The 16,889-nt window shown below is 41.8% G+C and overlaps 1 protein-coding gene across 1 annotated transcript in view; it reads left to right on the top strand.

The window, feature by feature from the left end:
• otog (otogelin) overlaps positions 1-16,889 on the top strand; it is a 58,021-nt gene that overhangs the window by 20,079 nt on the left and 21,053 nt on the right. The window contains exons 19-29 of the mRNA XM_070831545.1: positions 591-634; positions 1,223-1,388; positions 9,077-9,184; positions 9,857-9,995; positions 10,522-10,656; positions 10,817-10,963; positions 11,844-11,963; positions 12,274-12,390; positions 12,705-12,861; positions 12,963-12,989; positions 13,573-13,749. Of these exons, the coding sequence (XP_070687646.1) occupies positions 591-634; positions 1,223-1,388; positions 9,077-9,184; positions 9,857-9,995; positions 10,522-10,656; positions 10,817-10,963; positions 11,844-11,963; positions 12,274-12,390; positions 12,705-12,861; positions 12,963-12,989; positions 13,573-13,749 (1,337 nt within the window). The remainder of the gene's footprint in view (positions 1-590; positions 635-1,222; positions 1,389-9,076; positions 9,185-9,856; positions 9,996-10,521; positions 10,657-10,816; positions 10,964-11,843; positions 11,964-12,273; positions 12,391-12,704; positions 12,862-12,962; positions 12,990-13,572; positions 13,750-16,889) is intronic.

Genomic DNA, 16,889 nt, shown 5'->3' with positions numbered 1-16,889 from the left:
AAGATCCTCCGCCTCCACCTCTGTCGTCCTAATCTTAAACCTCAATACAAATCCTTCACCTTCAAGGACAATTTCAACTTTTAACTTACATTTTCCATACCGTAGTGTTTCCATACCTCACTTACGGGTTAAGATAATCCCTCTGTGTGGATGAGAAGCCACAAGCAGAACGCTAGTGTCAGGACAGACACAAAGCTGTCTAAAGCTTAAGTTTCCGGTTTGCTCTAGGTCAGATTTCCTCGTGTTTCTCAATCAAAAGGCTCCCGTCAGTCACAGCCCAGACGAGCAGACAAAGTGCTGCTCATTGTTTTTGAAGTCTAAAGCCTCAACTAGTGCTCTTGCAGGAGCTGTGATATCTGTTACAGGCCACAATATGAATGGAGCAGACTAAACTGTGCTGCTGACAAATTGTCAAAACCATCAAAAAATGCAAGAAAAGACACCCCAGCAGGAACTACTATCACTTTGGAATTGTCCTGGAAATATTTGTTTTTAATTTCATGTGTATGAGTGTTAACCACCTCTCTGGTGTCTGTATTTACCTTCATCACTATCATCACCATCATCGTCCTCTCTGTGTTTCCTTGCAGACTCTGTCTGAACGGTAAACTGGTGTTCCAAACAACAGACAGCGGTAAGTCAAAAGTGTCTTTTCATTTTATTCTTACTATTACATAAAAGAAGACATTGTTTTTTTAAACCTGGGCCGTATTTTTACATATTTTGGGTTTGAAATTGTCCAGTAGATTCTTCAGCGGGCAACTGCGATGGCCCATATGTCGCTCTCTTCAAAGCCACCAGACTCCATTCACAAAAACAGCAGTAATTTTACCTTGTAAAACACACTGCTGCCACTGCCTCCATCCATTAGTCTGTGTTAGTGAGTGACTTGGGTGTTTTAAAGGGTTAGTTTGTATCCAGCACAATCTTTTGTGTACACAAGCTAACTAACTGATTGAGCAGTGGTAGACCAGCGACTCCCATGTTTTGCGAAATAAAATGACTGTTTTTGTCAATGGAGTTTGGCGTATTTGAAGATAGCAAAATAACAGCTGTTTCTGGTTTAACCAAATGGATCTTACAGGTCTGTCTCTGTAGGGGTTCTTTCTCTACTTAATTCTTCTTCTTCTTCTTCTTATTTCTCTGCTCGTCACTGTGACTGAGTGGGCGAACGCGACAACCTTGAAAACAGACTAACCTGTGATTTCTCCTCCTCCTACAGACAGGCTGTGTCCAGCTGGTCAGCTCTACCAGAACTGCTCAGAGGGGGAAGACGGCCTCCTGTCGGGAGGGGGCGTGGCCTGCGAGCGCACCTGTGAATCCTACCTGCTCAACCTCACCTGCTCGACACACGAGCCCTGCGTGGCCGGCTGTACCTGCCCTCCTGGGTGAGTGACGACCTGCACAGAAAAGTTATTTTGTGCATCACTGAATAGTTGAGTATGGAAGTTCATGACTACCAGTATTGAAATGAAATCATTTGCTCAAGCTGAAAGTAATAATAATAATAATAATAAGATAATAATAATAATAAAGTAAAATGCAAGCAGGGGCTGTTGGTTTTACTAATATGAAAATTAAATTGCATGTCCATTTCACATTTAAAGGCTCAGTATGCAGGATTTATGGGGATCTAATGGCAGAAATGGAATATAATATTCAAAATTACATTTTCAGTGTTGTATAATTACCTGAATCTAAGAATCATTGTGCATTTGTTAACCGAGAATGAACCTGTATATATATATAAATAGGGAGCAGGTCCTCCTCCATGGAGTCCGCCATGTTTCTACAGTAGCCCAGAATGGACAAACAGGACCTTTTATGTTTGTACCGTGAGGTGGCAGCTTGACTTTGGTTGTGTGAATGCACCAGTTGGAAGAAGAAGAAAGAGGAGACATAATATTTTGCGTTGTGAAAAGTTTGAAAACCCAAATGAAAAATAATTTTAGCACAAAAAAACTGTAGTTCCTCGTTGCCCCCACCTACATCAAACGACGACTGCAGGCATGTTTCACACCACGTCCACATCAAGGTTTAAAATCGGCTCTAACGCTGTGCAGCCATGGTTTTCTTTGTCAGTTCACCTTAGTAATAACCTGCAAACGCAACACAGACTTTCTCCGACTGTGTTTTGGCCACTGGTAGCAGCCTGCAGTCACCTCTCTGGTATGAAGGTGTGTGTTAGTATGAAGGTGACTCAGGGTGAAGAGGGCGACCTTTTCCCTGATAAATAAAGGTCAGGAAATGACATGTAGTTTTGGTGAAACCTAAAGCTCTGAGTGTATCAGGCTCACTGAGGTCACCGGGCTGCACGCTGGTTAGAGACTCTAAAAATGTCACACCAGCCAGGAATAATCCTCCGACCCCCCCCTTTCCTCCTCCTCCTCATCCTCCTCCTCCTCCCTCTGCAGGAAGATGGCACCGGGTCAAGGATAAAAAAAATCCTTGTACCTGATGACGCTGGTTTCCAGGGGCAGTTCATTTGACCGTCGATTCTTATTGATTTTGACTATGATTAGTTTTACAGCCGTTTCTTTTGTGTTGATTGTGGGAAGAAAAGTCTTTTGGGGCCTGTTGTGTTTCTAGTTGTGGCTGAAATCACCTCCGCTCTGCTCTGATCGGCTCTGCTCCTGCTGACCCATAAGGTTTACCATGAATTATTTCTTGTTAAATTTAACACTTAATTCAGTGGATCTTCTCATGGGAGGATATAAGTGACTGAAGGTTCACCTCACTCACTAAATATTGTTACTCAGACTGTTTAAAGGTCATTTCTGAGCCACATGTTGATCTGTTGACCTTTTAAATGAATCAGTTAGCTCTTCTGTTGAGTTTGGATAATGATAAAATCCAATTCCCACCACTTTACGAAGCAACGATAATTCATTTGCAGGTTCTTTACCCTCAGCAGACATACATGTTTGATGAGTCTTTGCAGGAGACAAAAGTCCTTACAACCAGCAGATGAGGTGGACAGACATCATGGAGAAGATTACAGTCATCTGATCCCTTTAATCCCCACTGGCTGTCGGCCTGAAAGGAGGGTTAAGTGGTTTCATTCTGTGACATCAACCAGGAGTCATCCTGATTACAATATGCACAGGCAGGGGTCAGTTTAAACATGTCCTAGCTTATGACACTCCTGCACAGACTATATAGCTGACTGACAGAGGCGCCCCTGTGTTACTAATTACTGATATTCTCCAGCTTTTTCTGTCACGTAAATGCAAAACTGACAGAAGAAGCACAACACAAAAAAAATATGACACTGAGTAATACTAAAGTACTTAGAATTTAATGTAAATAAAGCTGAATCTACAAATCATGACAGATTCTATTAGCTGGAGATCCCATAAAATAATCACTTCACTTGTGTTTACTTGTGTGTTTGAGTTACAGTCGGTGTGGAGAGCAAAAAAACGCAGAATGCAACGGCCGAAATGTGATCTCTGAATCCACTGTCTATCATCTAACGACAGTTTATCTTATTATCATTCATGTGCAGATGTCTGATTATAGAAATTAGTTGAATTGTGGAAGCCTTGGTTTGTTTTCAGTCACTGAAACACTGGCTCATGCTCCCCTGAGGCTAAATCACCATCAGACTACAGCTGATGAAACTGGCAAAAGGCAAAAGAAAAGAAGCGGCTAATAATCTCAAAATGATTTAAAGAGCAAGTAACCAGATAATAAAGATATTAAATGAGGAATCTATCGATCATCTTCTTTGTCAGGATCCCTTAGATATGATTATCAAACAATCGTGACGTTGTTAAATGTCATTTATTGGTTTTAGCCTAAAAGTAAACAACCGCTCTCATCAGATGGAATCTCAAATCTAAGAGAGAAGAAGAAGATCGGCCTTTTCTCTACAAAATACAAAAAGTCATTATGACCTACTGTCTTAAGGGCAAAATTTGGGAGGAGGTTTAAACAAAATCCCCTAAAAAAGTAAAACAAACTTGCCACCAAACAAAAAAACCTGAAACAGTCATATTTGTTTTAAATTCTCTGATAAATTCCACACAAGAGAAACAGGCTAATTAACCACCGAGCGTTTTGTCCATCAGCATTAAGCTGTGAAGCAGAGAAACGGTCGGACAGGTTCAGAGACGCTCTGCGGTCTGTGATTGGTTTATTCCTGCTCACCACTTCAAGCGAGATGACCTTTATGTGTGCGGAGAATCTCGCAGACTCTAAATCAGTCCCTGAATGTCTGTCATGGTGCGAGTGTTTAATAACTCCCTGGAACCTGATAGTTTGTGAACTAATTTTGTGATAAATATGGACACAAAGAGATCTCATTCAGCTCCCTGATGACAGCTGTGTTAGTAAGCAGTCGGCTAGATTAAAGGTTCAGCCATGAGTCTGATTCTTAGAAACTAGTTTTTTTCCAGTGACGGACCTTTAGCATAATGGTATTGTATGAATGACACTGATTATTGATCTGAGTAAGGACTTGTCTTATCTTATCTTACTGTATTTCTGCTGGCTGCGTCCTCACCAGAGGCAGGAAGCTGTGTGTTATTATAACCTGACAGAAACTTCTGTGACCATGTATTTTAGCAGAATGGATGAGAACAAGCCAGACTGTGCTGTAAGCTTCTCTCTTTTCTTGAAAATTAGATTGATCGTAGTGTTTGAAGCTCTGCAGTGTTGAAGTCCAGAGAAACGCTGCAGCTGGAGGTTCAGCCTCTCAAGTCTGAAGTCGTCTACGGTTTTTATCAGTGAGGTGTTGCTGTACATAAATATTTTATGAATAAGTGTGCAGAAATCTGGGTCAGAAAACAGATCAAATGACATAATACATTTACAGTAGATGTAGTGACGCTGGACCTGATGAATAACACGAGGATCATGAACATCAGGACTTTGGCCTGGAGGCTGGATGTGCACATCGAGGTTGTGCATGTGTTCATTCAGGAGGTAGTTTGATCCTCAGACATGGTTTTCCAGTCTGTGTGCTCAGTCTAGCACTGTGTTAACATGTTCTATTCTGATTTCTACATCAAATATGTTGATTTCAACATTTCAACTATTTTATGTGACCCCTGGGGGGCGCTGCAGTTTTTCACCAAAACGTGGGGTTTATCCTTTAAGTTTGCTTCCACATAAAACATTTGCAAAGGTGATTTTTTTTTTTTGCACCTTTGTTGGTCAAAAAGAACGTCAGAGAAGAACATAAGCAGCCAGAAGTTAATTAAGAGCTCCTGCTCACTGCTCTCTATACGCTCATTAAAATAGATTAATTTGGAACAATGTTTTAGTACAGAGGTTATTTTAATCAGTTTATTTGAACCTGTACAGACATGTTGTTCCCAATAAATCTTTTTTAATAGTAAGTGTAGAGAACTGTGGGTTAAAGTTCTTACTTCTACCAAAACTGGTTCTTATAATATACATCTGGTACCTGAATGGTTACACGTTGCTGCCTGGTCCCAGCTGTCTCCGGTTGGACTCCAGTAGTCGCATGTCATACCCACTGTCTCTCTCTTCCTGTCTGCCTCTTCACTGTACAGTCCAGTGAAGTCTGAAATGCAAAAAATGGGGACCCTCTCTGAAAAACATTGCGTCACTTAGGTACAAAAACTCCTACCGGCTTCTTTAAGTGAAAATCAACAAGCAAATACAAAAAACAGGTTTGGCTGAGAGCTGCTTTTCTTGTGAAACAACATGTTATGCTGTGAGGAACATGACAAGATTACTGCACTTACATACATGAATATTCCAGCTTTGGCCAAAAAACTGCAGTTTTCCTCTTATTCTTAATCCATTGCATCTGTTGGCCAGCTCCACAGCAGCCACATGTCTTCAGCTCGCTGGCTTCGGCTTTCTCTCCTAAACCAGACAGCAGATGATACGCAGGTGTTCCCTCTGTCATATTAATACTACACTTAGATGATTATCATGAAAACAGGGAAAAAAAAAATAAAATAAAAAATCCCAACTCAAAGTCAACTGCAAGGTATTCATCTGCAGCAGGACTTAAAAACCTCTAATGGGAAATAATTAGCTGAGGTGCTGACAGAAGAATCCATTGTGTTTTCATTCACAATGGCGCACTTTGTTTATGATCAAAATGTAGACCATTCATTCATTCCTCATTCTGTGACAATTAGCCCAGCTGAACTCAGATGAACCTAGACTTTCAGGTGCAACATCGGACCACAGCAGCATACCACAATTTGGTATTGGTTACAGTACGGACACGCAGATACAACCGCAGAAAGCTGTCGTTTGCCTGTAGACAATCCCGGAGACGTTTGGGGCGTCATAAACAAATACCGAGTGACGCAGTGCAGGACGAAGACCATGATTCAACCCTGAGCTGTGTTTACGTAGAGTCAGCAGGAAGAACAGTTTGGGGATTATGTTATTTAAAACTTGCAGAACTAGAAAATGATTTCAGACAAATTATTGTTATTGTTTGTTTGAAGCATTTCTAGCTTTGGAAACTGGATGGTTCCAAATACAGATTATCAATACAGATGTAAATTAAGGAGAACAATTAATACAATATCAGCTGAGGGTCCAGATTTGAATGATGGATACAGGCTGCTATATGTGTTAACCAATGATTGATTTGACCGTATTTAGGATCTGATCATGCTTCCATGATCAAATCACGTGACTTAACCCCAACCCCACATAAAGGCAAAATCCAAAATATTCAAAAACTCTGACCTTAATCCAAGACTTGTAGGTTTAATCCAGTTTCCACTGCAGGAACGTACCAAAACCTGGCAGCTGTCAGAGTGTTTCCACTTTTCTTTACATGCTTTGGGAACAAGCTCAGGAGGTTTTTACCTATATTAGTTTAACTTTCAGCTGCTTTGGCCAGCGGTGCTGACAGACGGGGATTTGTACAACAGATGTGTTGTCACGTCCCAACAAGGATGAATAAGAAGAAACAGCAACAGTAACCACTGTTTTATGTGATGTTAGTGATGAGAGATGGGAAATGTAGGAAAAAGAGATGAGAGGAGTCACTCATAACCACTACGGCTGCATCTGTACTAACCAAGAACACCCTCACTTTAAAGAAGAAGAGGCCAGTCAGTAGGAGCTGGAGTCAGTGGATGGAAATATAACTCTCTACAGGAATACAAGATTACAAGATTATAGGAAATGAAGGATCACAAGGAGAAGCTACAACATGGTTTGATGTGCTGGATGGAGTTTGGATTCTCTGTCAGCATAGAGAGTCGTACCACATGTTCCTGTGAAGGTTAAACGATAATCAATGACAACATCAGCTCCACGTCAGCTTACGTCACCGGCAAGACAAGAAACTGTTGTTTGATTTAGCAGGTTTGATTTTCATAACAGAGGCCTGAAGTCTGGAGGTTATTAATGATTTACATTTTCTTATTTGTCATAATTAACCCCCGTGGTCTCTGTCCCAACACTGGACGCACTCAACCCATCGCGCCGCCTGCCGCCGCTCTGTGCCACGACATCTTCCTCAGCCACCTTCATCATCTGACAGAATTGAATTCAAAATGAGGGCTGTGCTTAGGAGGATTTATTCATAATGTGCACGCAGGTCGGGGGAATGAATGATTTTAGAATCTTTGATCACAGTAATTGATACGGCAGCTTGGCGGGTGGATAAAGGAGGCTGTTAACACCGTTTTATCTGGGGTGTAACTCTACTCAGATGAACCTGAGGTTTGTGGCGGGACCATTCAGTATGTCACTTCATTGTCTGCAGCCTCGCCAGTGGATATAGCTCAACCCTGGATATTACAAGATACTTATCAGCTTCGTCTCGCGGAGTGGAAAGCAAATGGAGGCATCCAGACAAAGACTGTTTCTCTCTCTATCTCTGAGAATCCTAATTGTCTGGTTTTCTCATGTAGCTAACGAGTGTTACCGCTTTTCATCCACAGTCGCCCACCCCTGAAACTCTCTCCCTCTTGTTTCCTGGCATCGCTCTCGCTCTGGAAGCCAACCTGCTTTGGCTCTGCCTCTGTCGTTCTCTTGGCAGAGGACAGTCCTCATATCTGAGCTGGAGATGAACACAGGAGCTCCAAATGATGATTATGCTATAACATGATAGCATCCTGTTAGCCCACAGCTCTGGAATAATAACCGACATTGCTCCAAATTAGACTGTACTGAGTTACGAGGCTCTTTTATTGGCCCATTGATGATTTCAGTCAACAATTCAATCAGCTTTTTCTCCCTCTGATTGGCTTTACATCACAGATCGTTGGGTGGGAGCTCATCTGCTGGTCGTCTTTGGTTCGCTGATGGGAAGTTTGTGTAAATTACCAAGACTTTCTTCCTTGTGTCATTAGCTTCAGCTTCCTTAAAGTAATTATTATCTGGTTTTACACACAGAAATTTACACAATACACGATTCCACTAAACAAGAATCGAAGAGGCTGTTGCATGAAACGATAAACACATCAGACAATAAGGTTTTTAATCTCCAAGGGTAACAGGTGACTCTAGTTTTAGGGCAGATTCAGTTCAGTTCATTCCATTTAAAAGGTACATAATACCTGAAACCAGTTCTTCCACCGTTAGTGTGGACGTAAGGGATGTCTATCGTTAGGTAGAGACTGTTCTGAAGTCTGAAAACTGGACAAGACTTGTGCTCTGTGGTGTGAGTGAGTGACTAGACCTGAATTTGATCATGAATATAATGGTTTTAATCAGTAAGCAAGTAAAATGCCCAACATTCCCTGCTCACAGCTTCTTAAATGTGAGGAAGAAAAACAGTTGAAGATGCCGTTTGGACTCAGGGGAATGATGATGGGCATCACTTAGTCTGGTAGTGACATGACGTGACGCTATTCCAGTTCAATAAGATGGTTTGCAACTCTTTGTAGCAGCCTTTTGAGGTTTATTTGTTCTCACACGGCTGATGTCCAGTCAGGTCAAACTTAATTATAGCCCAGTATCACAAGTTATGTCTCAAAATGTACAAAGTGAGGTAGACAGAACATTATAAGACAACTCCCGTCTTCTGTGAGGGAGTTCAAGTATTTGTGCATCAGCAGGGATCTGTTTTCCATGTCAGTAAATCCAGAGCTTGAATATTTTGTTTGTGTTTGCTCACCAGGTTGTTGAAACACGGAGACGAGTGTTTTGAACCTGCATCCTGCCCCTGCCTATGGAAAGGAAAGGAGTATTTCCCCGGCGACAGAGTCTCCTCCCCCTGCCATCAGTGGTACGTGGGTGCATTTGTTGAAGACCCAGCCACATATAAAATCAGATCAAGCTTTGTTCTTTGAAATAGAGTGTCTGGTGTTTCCACGGGATCTTTACGCTCTCATTTTCCGTCCCTCCATCAGTGGGCCTCCATCTATTTTGCCATGGCGCACAAATTTGTATTACCTCCTCTAATCATCTGCCAACAATACCTGTCAGATTTAAGACAAATCTCCAACAACATTGCTAATTTTTCAAAGTCAGATTTGGCCTGAAAGCAGTGATCTCTGAGACTGTCAGAGCAGCGAAAGTGGCCATCTGATATCCATAATTCTCTGTTATCACAGGGCAGAAAAAGGCCTGGAAAACAGAGCGGGCCCTTGTATGACTCTTTGATTCCCTCTGCTTCAGACCGTTCATAGCTGGTGAAAGGAAACACTCTCCCAGTGATCTCAGTCATTCTCCCATCCTTCCATTTCTTCTTCAAGCCACAGCCAGGGAAGAAGATGTAGATGACAGCCTAATAGCGCAATGAGCCGTGATTCATCCTTTGACAATTCACCGGCCACTTTTCTGCCTGCTGTAAACCTGAGGATCTCCACAAAAGGGGGCCATTAGACGGGAAAAAATGTCCGCGCACTAAGTGGGAACAAGTTGATGCTGAATCACTGGAGCTTTGCTGTCTTTGTAGTGTTTGCCAGCACGGGACGTTCCAGTGTGTGTTTCATCCGTGTCCATCCATGTGCATGGCTTACGGCGATCGCCACTACAGGACGTTTGACGGGCTGCTGTATGACTACGTCGGTGCATGTAAAGTCTATCTTGTAAAGGTATTGAAACTATTTATTTATAAGAGTCAAAACTGTGGTTTGGTGTATTTTAACCTAGTAACTTTTTATCTGGACAGGTAAGACTTTTAGTTTTTGATTTGTTGGGTCATTTTTGGATGTTCAGTGTTTTTTTTTTTTTAAACACAGGACTAAAGTATTCAATAAACGTCGATCACGGCAGTTTCTAGTAAATAAGGTCCTCTTGTGACATTGGCAGCTCCCAAAATTAGCCTGATAATAAAGTAAAAAGACAAGTGAGATTAAACTGACATGAACTGAAACTAGTGATTACCTGGAAAGTGTGAAGTCAATCTGGTCGGCAGGACTAGCGCCCCTAGAGGTCAAAAACTCTACAGGGAGCCTTTAAGTGCAACAGCAGTGTTAACTAACTTAACTTTTTTAATGAAGCATCAAAGTCCGGAGTTGTGCATTTAAGAAAAAAAGTGATAAAACGGTTTATCATCAGCAGTTTTCTCAGCTATCAGGCGTCGGTAGGTTGTGTGATTGTGTCTTCTGTCCTCCACAGAGCAGCGCTGATGTGATGCTCAGTGTGACGGCTGAGAACATCGACTGTTTTGACAGCGGAGTCATCTGCAGGAAATCTCTGCTCATCAACATCGGCAGATCCTTCATATCATTCGATGATGACACTGGGAAGCCAGTAAGAGTCCCGCTCATTATATTTTCTCTGTTTGAAAAAGAAAGATGTGATGCATTACACCTTAAAATGAATCATAAAGTCTGGGAAATAATTTTTTAAATAACTCCTGAATAACTTCAGAGGATATTTCATTCAAATGAAACCACTCTTTCCTTTGCAGAATCCATCCAGTGTGATAGACAGGAAGCAGAGGATGTTCATGTGGCCTGCCGGATACTTCACAGTGGTTCATTTCCCAGAGGAAGAGGTCACCGTCCTCTGGGACCGTAAGACCACCGTCCACATCCAGGTCGGACCAAGCTGGCAGGTAAGACGCCGCCTCAGTGCCCTTATTCTGACTCAGTTTGCAGGGTTGTGATTTTAGGTTGTATGTACAGCATTTAGCTGATGCTCCAATCTGGAGTTACACAGTTAAAAGATGGGTTTGTTAATATCAAGACTACATTTCCCATCAGCCCTGTTGCTTTCCGTCTCCTTTGAGCTTGACACTTCATTCTTTACTTTGAAACATCAGATCATCTCATCTCAAGCTCTCCCTACGCAGGCTGATATCAGACAGAACAACTCTGTTTTCAGTCTCATGTTTCCTCCAGTCTGACAGACTTCTGTGTGGGAGGGGGGGACGCCATCATCCCCCACCAGTCACTATCCACCTCAGTTTAATGTCATGTTAAGTCGACACTGATGCATTAACCAGCCTAACATCCTGAATAGATGCCTTCAAAGCAGGAGTTCTGTTTGGATGTTAAAGTAATTGGTGCTTTTAATTGATTTGGATCAGCCTCAGCAGCGTCTGTCCTGTCTGTAGTGGCTGTTGACCCAGGAAACCACTCACTTGCTTGTTTAGGAGCTTTTGACCGGATCATATGATCATCTTCAGCAAACTGAGTTTGCACAGTTATCTTAGATGTTCAAACTTTCTTTTCCAACTCACTCAAACTCAATTTGCTTATTGGTTGAAAGCTTCAGAACAAACAAGTAAGTGGACCTTGAGCTGAGATTGTTTTGCCAAATATTTGGTCAGAGGCTTTATCACAACAACCCAGGCTCACTCATAGTTTAGTAAATTCTTACCATATGTTACTCACATGTTTAATAGGACAACACAAGCAGGATATGATGAGATTACGTTGTTACCTGTAAATATAAAGGATCTGGTTGAGAAGAGATATTGCTGATGTGTTCAGGGGAAGCTGAGTGGGCTGTGCGGGAACTTTGACATGAAGACGGTGAACGAGATGCGGACACCCGACAACATCGACTCCCCGACTCCACAGGAATTTGGAAACAGCTGGACTGCAGCAGAGGTGAGTGAAATATCACCTGTACCACCATCAACCTTAAGGAGCCTTTTGAATATTACAACTGAGCTCTGTAGCTTTAAATCTATCTCAATATAAATCTGAAGACTGAAGCGATGTGATGTTAATGACAGAATAACAGAATGACCTTAAACATGTTTAGTTCATCGCACTTTTCATCAGATTTGTCAAGACTCTTAAAAACTTCCTCAACCAACAAATTACGCTGCACGAGACATTTCAGACTTTGCTTCTTAACCTCTAATAAAAAGCTGTCATTTAACACCCCTGTGTGTGCTTGTGTGTGCATGTTCAGTGTGTGAACAGTCCAGATATCAGACACCCCTGCAGCCTCAGTCCGCTCAGGGAGCCTTTTGCAAAGCGCCAGTGTGCCGTCCTGCTCAGCGAGGTCTTCCAGGCCTGCCACCCAGTGGTGAGTGACGACACGGCAGCAGTCCCGTCCTGCAGTGTGGACTCTTACTCTTACTTCCCTCTTTAAGTTCTGGAAACTGCTCCCTGCTATCTGATTGTCTTTGACTGTTAATATATGACTTTCAACCTGATGTGACCCAAATATGTGCCAGAGTTTGTTATTGTTCCCTTTCACACACTTTACCCTTCAGGCTTAATAGATAGATAATTAAACTAATGATTATGATTTCAGAATGCACTCTTTCCTACCCATCATTGATTGATTATTTATATTATCATTTTTATTGTTGAGAAGTTATTTTTCTCGCTGCCCAGGTGGACGTTACCTGGTTCTACATGAACTGCCTGGCGGACACGTGTGCCTGCAGCCGTGGAGGCGACTGTGAGTGTTTCTGCACCAGCGTGGCGGCGTACGCCCAGCGCTGCTGCCACCAGGGCGTTCCTGTGGACTGGCGCTCCCCGTCTCTGTGCCGTAAGTCAGAAACCTGCATCTGTTTTTAAGTATAATCATTATAATCAATAACGTTTATTCTGGTGTAATGTTATTAACTGTCTCTGTGCTTCTCTCTGCAGCATATGATTGTGAATACTATAACAAAGGTATGACAAGCTCTCTACTGACCTACAAGCTATTAACTACAACTATCACATGCACATACACCTACACAAGGCTGGATCTATGAATGATGTGTACAGCACTGTCCTTGCAGAACTATGAGTATAAAGGTATTGATCAGAGTTTTTGTTTTCTCTACGAGCATTGTCATTAAGATTCAAATACCCGTGTGAGATACAATAATGCTACAGTGACCGAGGAACTTAAATCATAAACTGGACTTTATCATCTCTGATCAATCAGTGATGCAGTTCTGATCACAGACTCTGGAGGACAATGTTCAGTTCTATTGATTTGCAGAAAGAAGTCAGATTAAGTTCCAGCAAGAAGGAAATGTAGAGATGAATGAGGACAGAAATGTCAGCATCAATTATCCCAAAGTCCCATTCAGCTTGTCTGACTTCACATTGTTATGGACACTGATCCAACCATCGAATCTAACACACTCATTTATAGTAGAATCAATGAAATATTTTGTGATTGTATTTAGTAAGCAGTAGTTTAATAAGCAGTATAACATGTATAAAACACAATCACTGCTGCACTGACCTGGCCTCCTGTCTGCAGTTCTGGGTAAAGGGCCCCTCAGGCTGATCATCTTCAGGGATCGGACGACACTGTTGGCAGCCAGCAGCTCCAGTGGCTCCGTGTTCCTGCAGAGGGGCAACCTCAGCGGCACCCCCACCCCAGGAGTCCTGGCGCAGTTCATGATGACGCCGGGCCTCAGCAGAGCGCGACCACACGGTGAGTTACTTCTCCTCAGACTGCAGGAGTCAGCTTAATTTCCAGAGCAGGATCCGTGTCACCTGAAGAACGGGATCTGAGATTATCGAAGTCGTCAGTGCAGCACTCTCCCTCTTCACTCTGCTGTCTCCTCCTTCAATTTCTTATTTGGAGAAGATTTTATCTTATTTTTGGTCAGCTGTCAGAAACCCCAACTACTAATCTATGACTGAGGTCATATAAAAACTTTCATAATGAATGTTTTAAAACTGTTTTTTGGTACAAAACAAAAGCTAGATTTGCTAACATGCTGTAGCTCTCTCTCCCTGAGAGCACGAACGCATCCTGAGGAAAATCATACGTGGACTCCTCGCTGGCTGGTGCGTCGTACCGTCCTGGACGAGACCGGCCTGTAAACCAGTATGAGTAAATGCAGGAGCTGCAGAAAACATTTACATTTCTTAGCTGATTTCAGTGAGACATTTTTATATTCAAGGGCTTAATATCTATGTGAAGTAGAAAGAAAAGCGTTGGAAGAAAATAGTTTTTGTCGATCATAAGCCCTGTTTGCCCGCTCTAACATTGTAGTGATGTTCATGTATCGCAGCAACCGGCCAAAGCAGTCGATGCAGCGTCGATGTTTATTACACGGCTTTGTTGAATACTCGATTCTGATTGGTCAGTGACAGCTTTCTGTTATTTCTATATAACAGACTGTAGTTTTTAAAAGTATTATATGTCAAATTGTTGATTTCTTTAGCAGGAAACTGTGTAATAGGAGGGATAATGTGCGAGGTCATCATTATTGTGAAACACACCCCGACGGGAAGCAGAGGGGTCTTGAATCATCCTGGATGATCCTGACTATCCCTTACTTATAGGTCCATAAGGAAAACCCCCTAGTGGAGATTAAATGTGTGTTGCCATAGCAAATATATTCACTTAAAGTGTTTTTTTTAACTAAAAATCACTTATCAGTGTGTTGTTTAACCCTTAACATGTTCTGAAGAATATCTCTTATTCATATCCATCAGAAAGGAGCAATATCTTGCAACTGTTTCACAATTTCTCCTCTGATGAAGGTTCAGATGGACAGAAATTACTTAATTTATTACAAGAACAGTGTGTTGGGAATGCAGTTGAATTTTCTGTCTGAGTGAGCGTGGGAACCTTGTGGTTAGTTGAGAGGCTTTATTGTTTTATTTTCCACTCATTTAGTGTCACTGTAGGAGAAAAAAGAAGTGTCTGCTTTGCTAATGCAGGATACAGTAGATGTGGTATCAGTGCATGAATGGGAACTTCTGTAGTGGAGTTTGGGAAAGTTTGATCGGTGTGTAGATACCGCAGTGATATGTTTTCATGTCAGCAGAATACAGAGAGGTGCTGAATGAAACAGGTATTCTGACTGCGTTTCTACTTGACTGTGAGAAACCAGCTCTTACTTTAATGAGGAAAACAACAATTAACTCACTACCAAATATGACTATAGGCACGTTTCCTTAAATAGCAACATTCAGACACAAGGAAACTCTTTACAGGGACAGAAAAACATTAGAACTGCTTGTAAAAAAACTATAAGAACACAAATAAATAAAGTTTAAAAAGAAAGACTATAAAAACAAAAGCAAGCTCCTAAATAGTTACAGATTTAAAGGAAGTATCTAATTCATTGGAGAACCAAAGTAAACAGTGTTGTTTTAAGGCCTGATTTAAATGAATTGACAGTATTAGCAGACCTCAGGTGTTCAGGAGGTTTGTTCCACTAGTGGAGGAGCATAGAGACTAAAAGCTGCTTGGTTTTATCGTAGAAACACTGAGTTTAGCTGCAGCAGATGACCTGAGAGGTCCGAATACTTCACGCTGTGCCAAAGACCATTTACTACTTTATGAAACAAGTATTTGGATTTTAAAATCTATACTTTGGCACATTGACAGTCAGCGGAGTGATGTGATGTGCTCTACTTTCTATAAAGATGCAGACAAGTGTTTTCTGATCTGCCAAATTAAATTCTGGTTAGTCAACTAAAACTACTTGGTTAAGGTTAAAGAGGAAACCAGACCATCCACCATCCACCATCCACCCAGCCCTTTGCTCTGAGACAACACTCTCAATATTCTCCTGACTGCGAGAGGTTGCTTGTCAAGAAAAATTACCTTAGGAAAGAATGAAGAAACCCAGTAAAGCCTTTTTATTCACCTGCTCTGAAGAAAACAGTTTAGACCAGATTACCAGGAGTAACCTGAAAACGTAGCGTTAACATGCTAGTGAACAGTTACTTATTATTAATGCCTTTATTTATTTCTGTGTTTATTTGGTAGGGACATTACATTACACATTAATGAACGTCATTATAAAAACAAACAATGTAGTCAAGAATGCTAAAGAGCATCCTGGAGTAGAGCAACAACATCACATACTTTAATAAAACACAGCTGACTGACGACAGTCTGAAAAGTGAATTTGACTTCCTGGTGAGTATCGAAGTCCTGAACAACATTTGTTATCAACTAAATAACAGATATAGACATCCAGCTCTCCATTGCGTCATACAGGTGCTCTTCTTTTACTCACTCACGTCACTGCTCCTTCGTCTAATCTGAGAATCGGAGAGCTTCGACTCTTTCTGCTCCGACTGAAAGCGAGCCGGTCGGCGTTTTCCTCTTCTACCGTTTCCTCTGTATTCATCAGTGTTTGGAATGATTTGAGCGTCCCAGTGAAAACACTGATGAAGGAGATGGACTTCCATTGACTTCCAGTGGCAGAAGGGTTCAGAGATCAGGTTGCCGAATGCTAATATGGCAACCTGAGCTACGGGCCCGTCTGCACGCCAAGACTGGAACAAGCTGGACTCACTGTTTACTGCATGTGAGCTGCAGAACTACTGTTCTCTGGATCCTTTTTAAGAGGAAGTCAGACACGTTCTGCGTCATTTAAACCATTGTTTTCTGTGAGTTACCAGAACAGTGCACTCATAATAGGATTTTTAATGCACTGTTTCTATTAAAATCATTCTGTGGTCTTATGATAAGCCAACAATAAATCTATTCTAGCAGCTTCTTTTGCAGTCGGTCTCTCTTGCAGCTGGACAAATACACTGACAGCAAATTAAGATCTCCAGCTTCTGCAGACAAAATAAATTCACTCCATCATTTCTCAGTTC

The sequence above is a fragment of the Pempheris klunzingeri genome, chromosome 1 (assembly GCF_042242105.1).
Source record: "Pempheris klunzingeri isolate RE-2024b chromosome 1, fPemKlu1.hap1, whole genome shotgun sequence".
NCBI lineage: Eukaryota > Metazoa > Chordata > Actinopteri > Acropomatiformes > Pempheridae > Pempheris > Pempheris klunzingeri.
The sequence above is the reverse complement of the archived record's forward strand: the minus strand, read 5'-3'. Positions and strand labels throughout refer to the sequence as shown.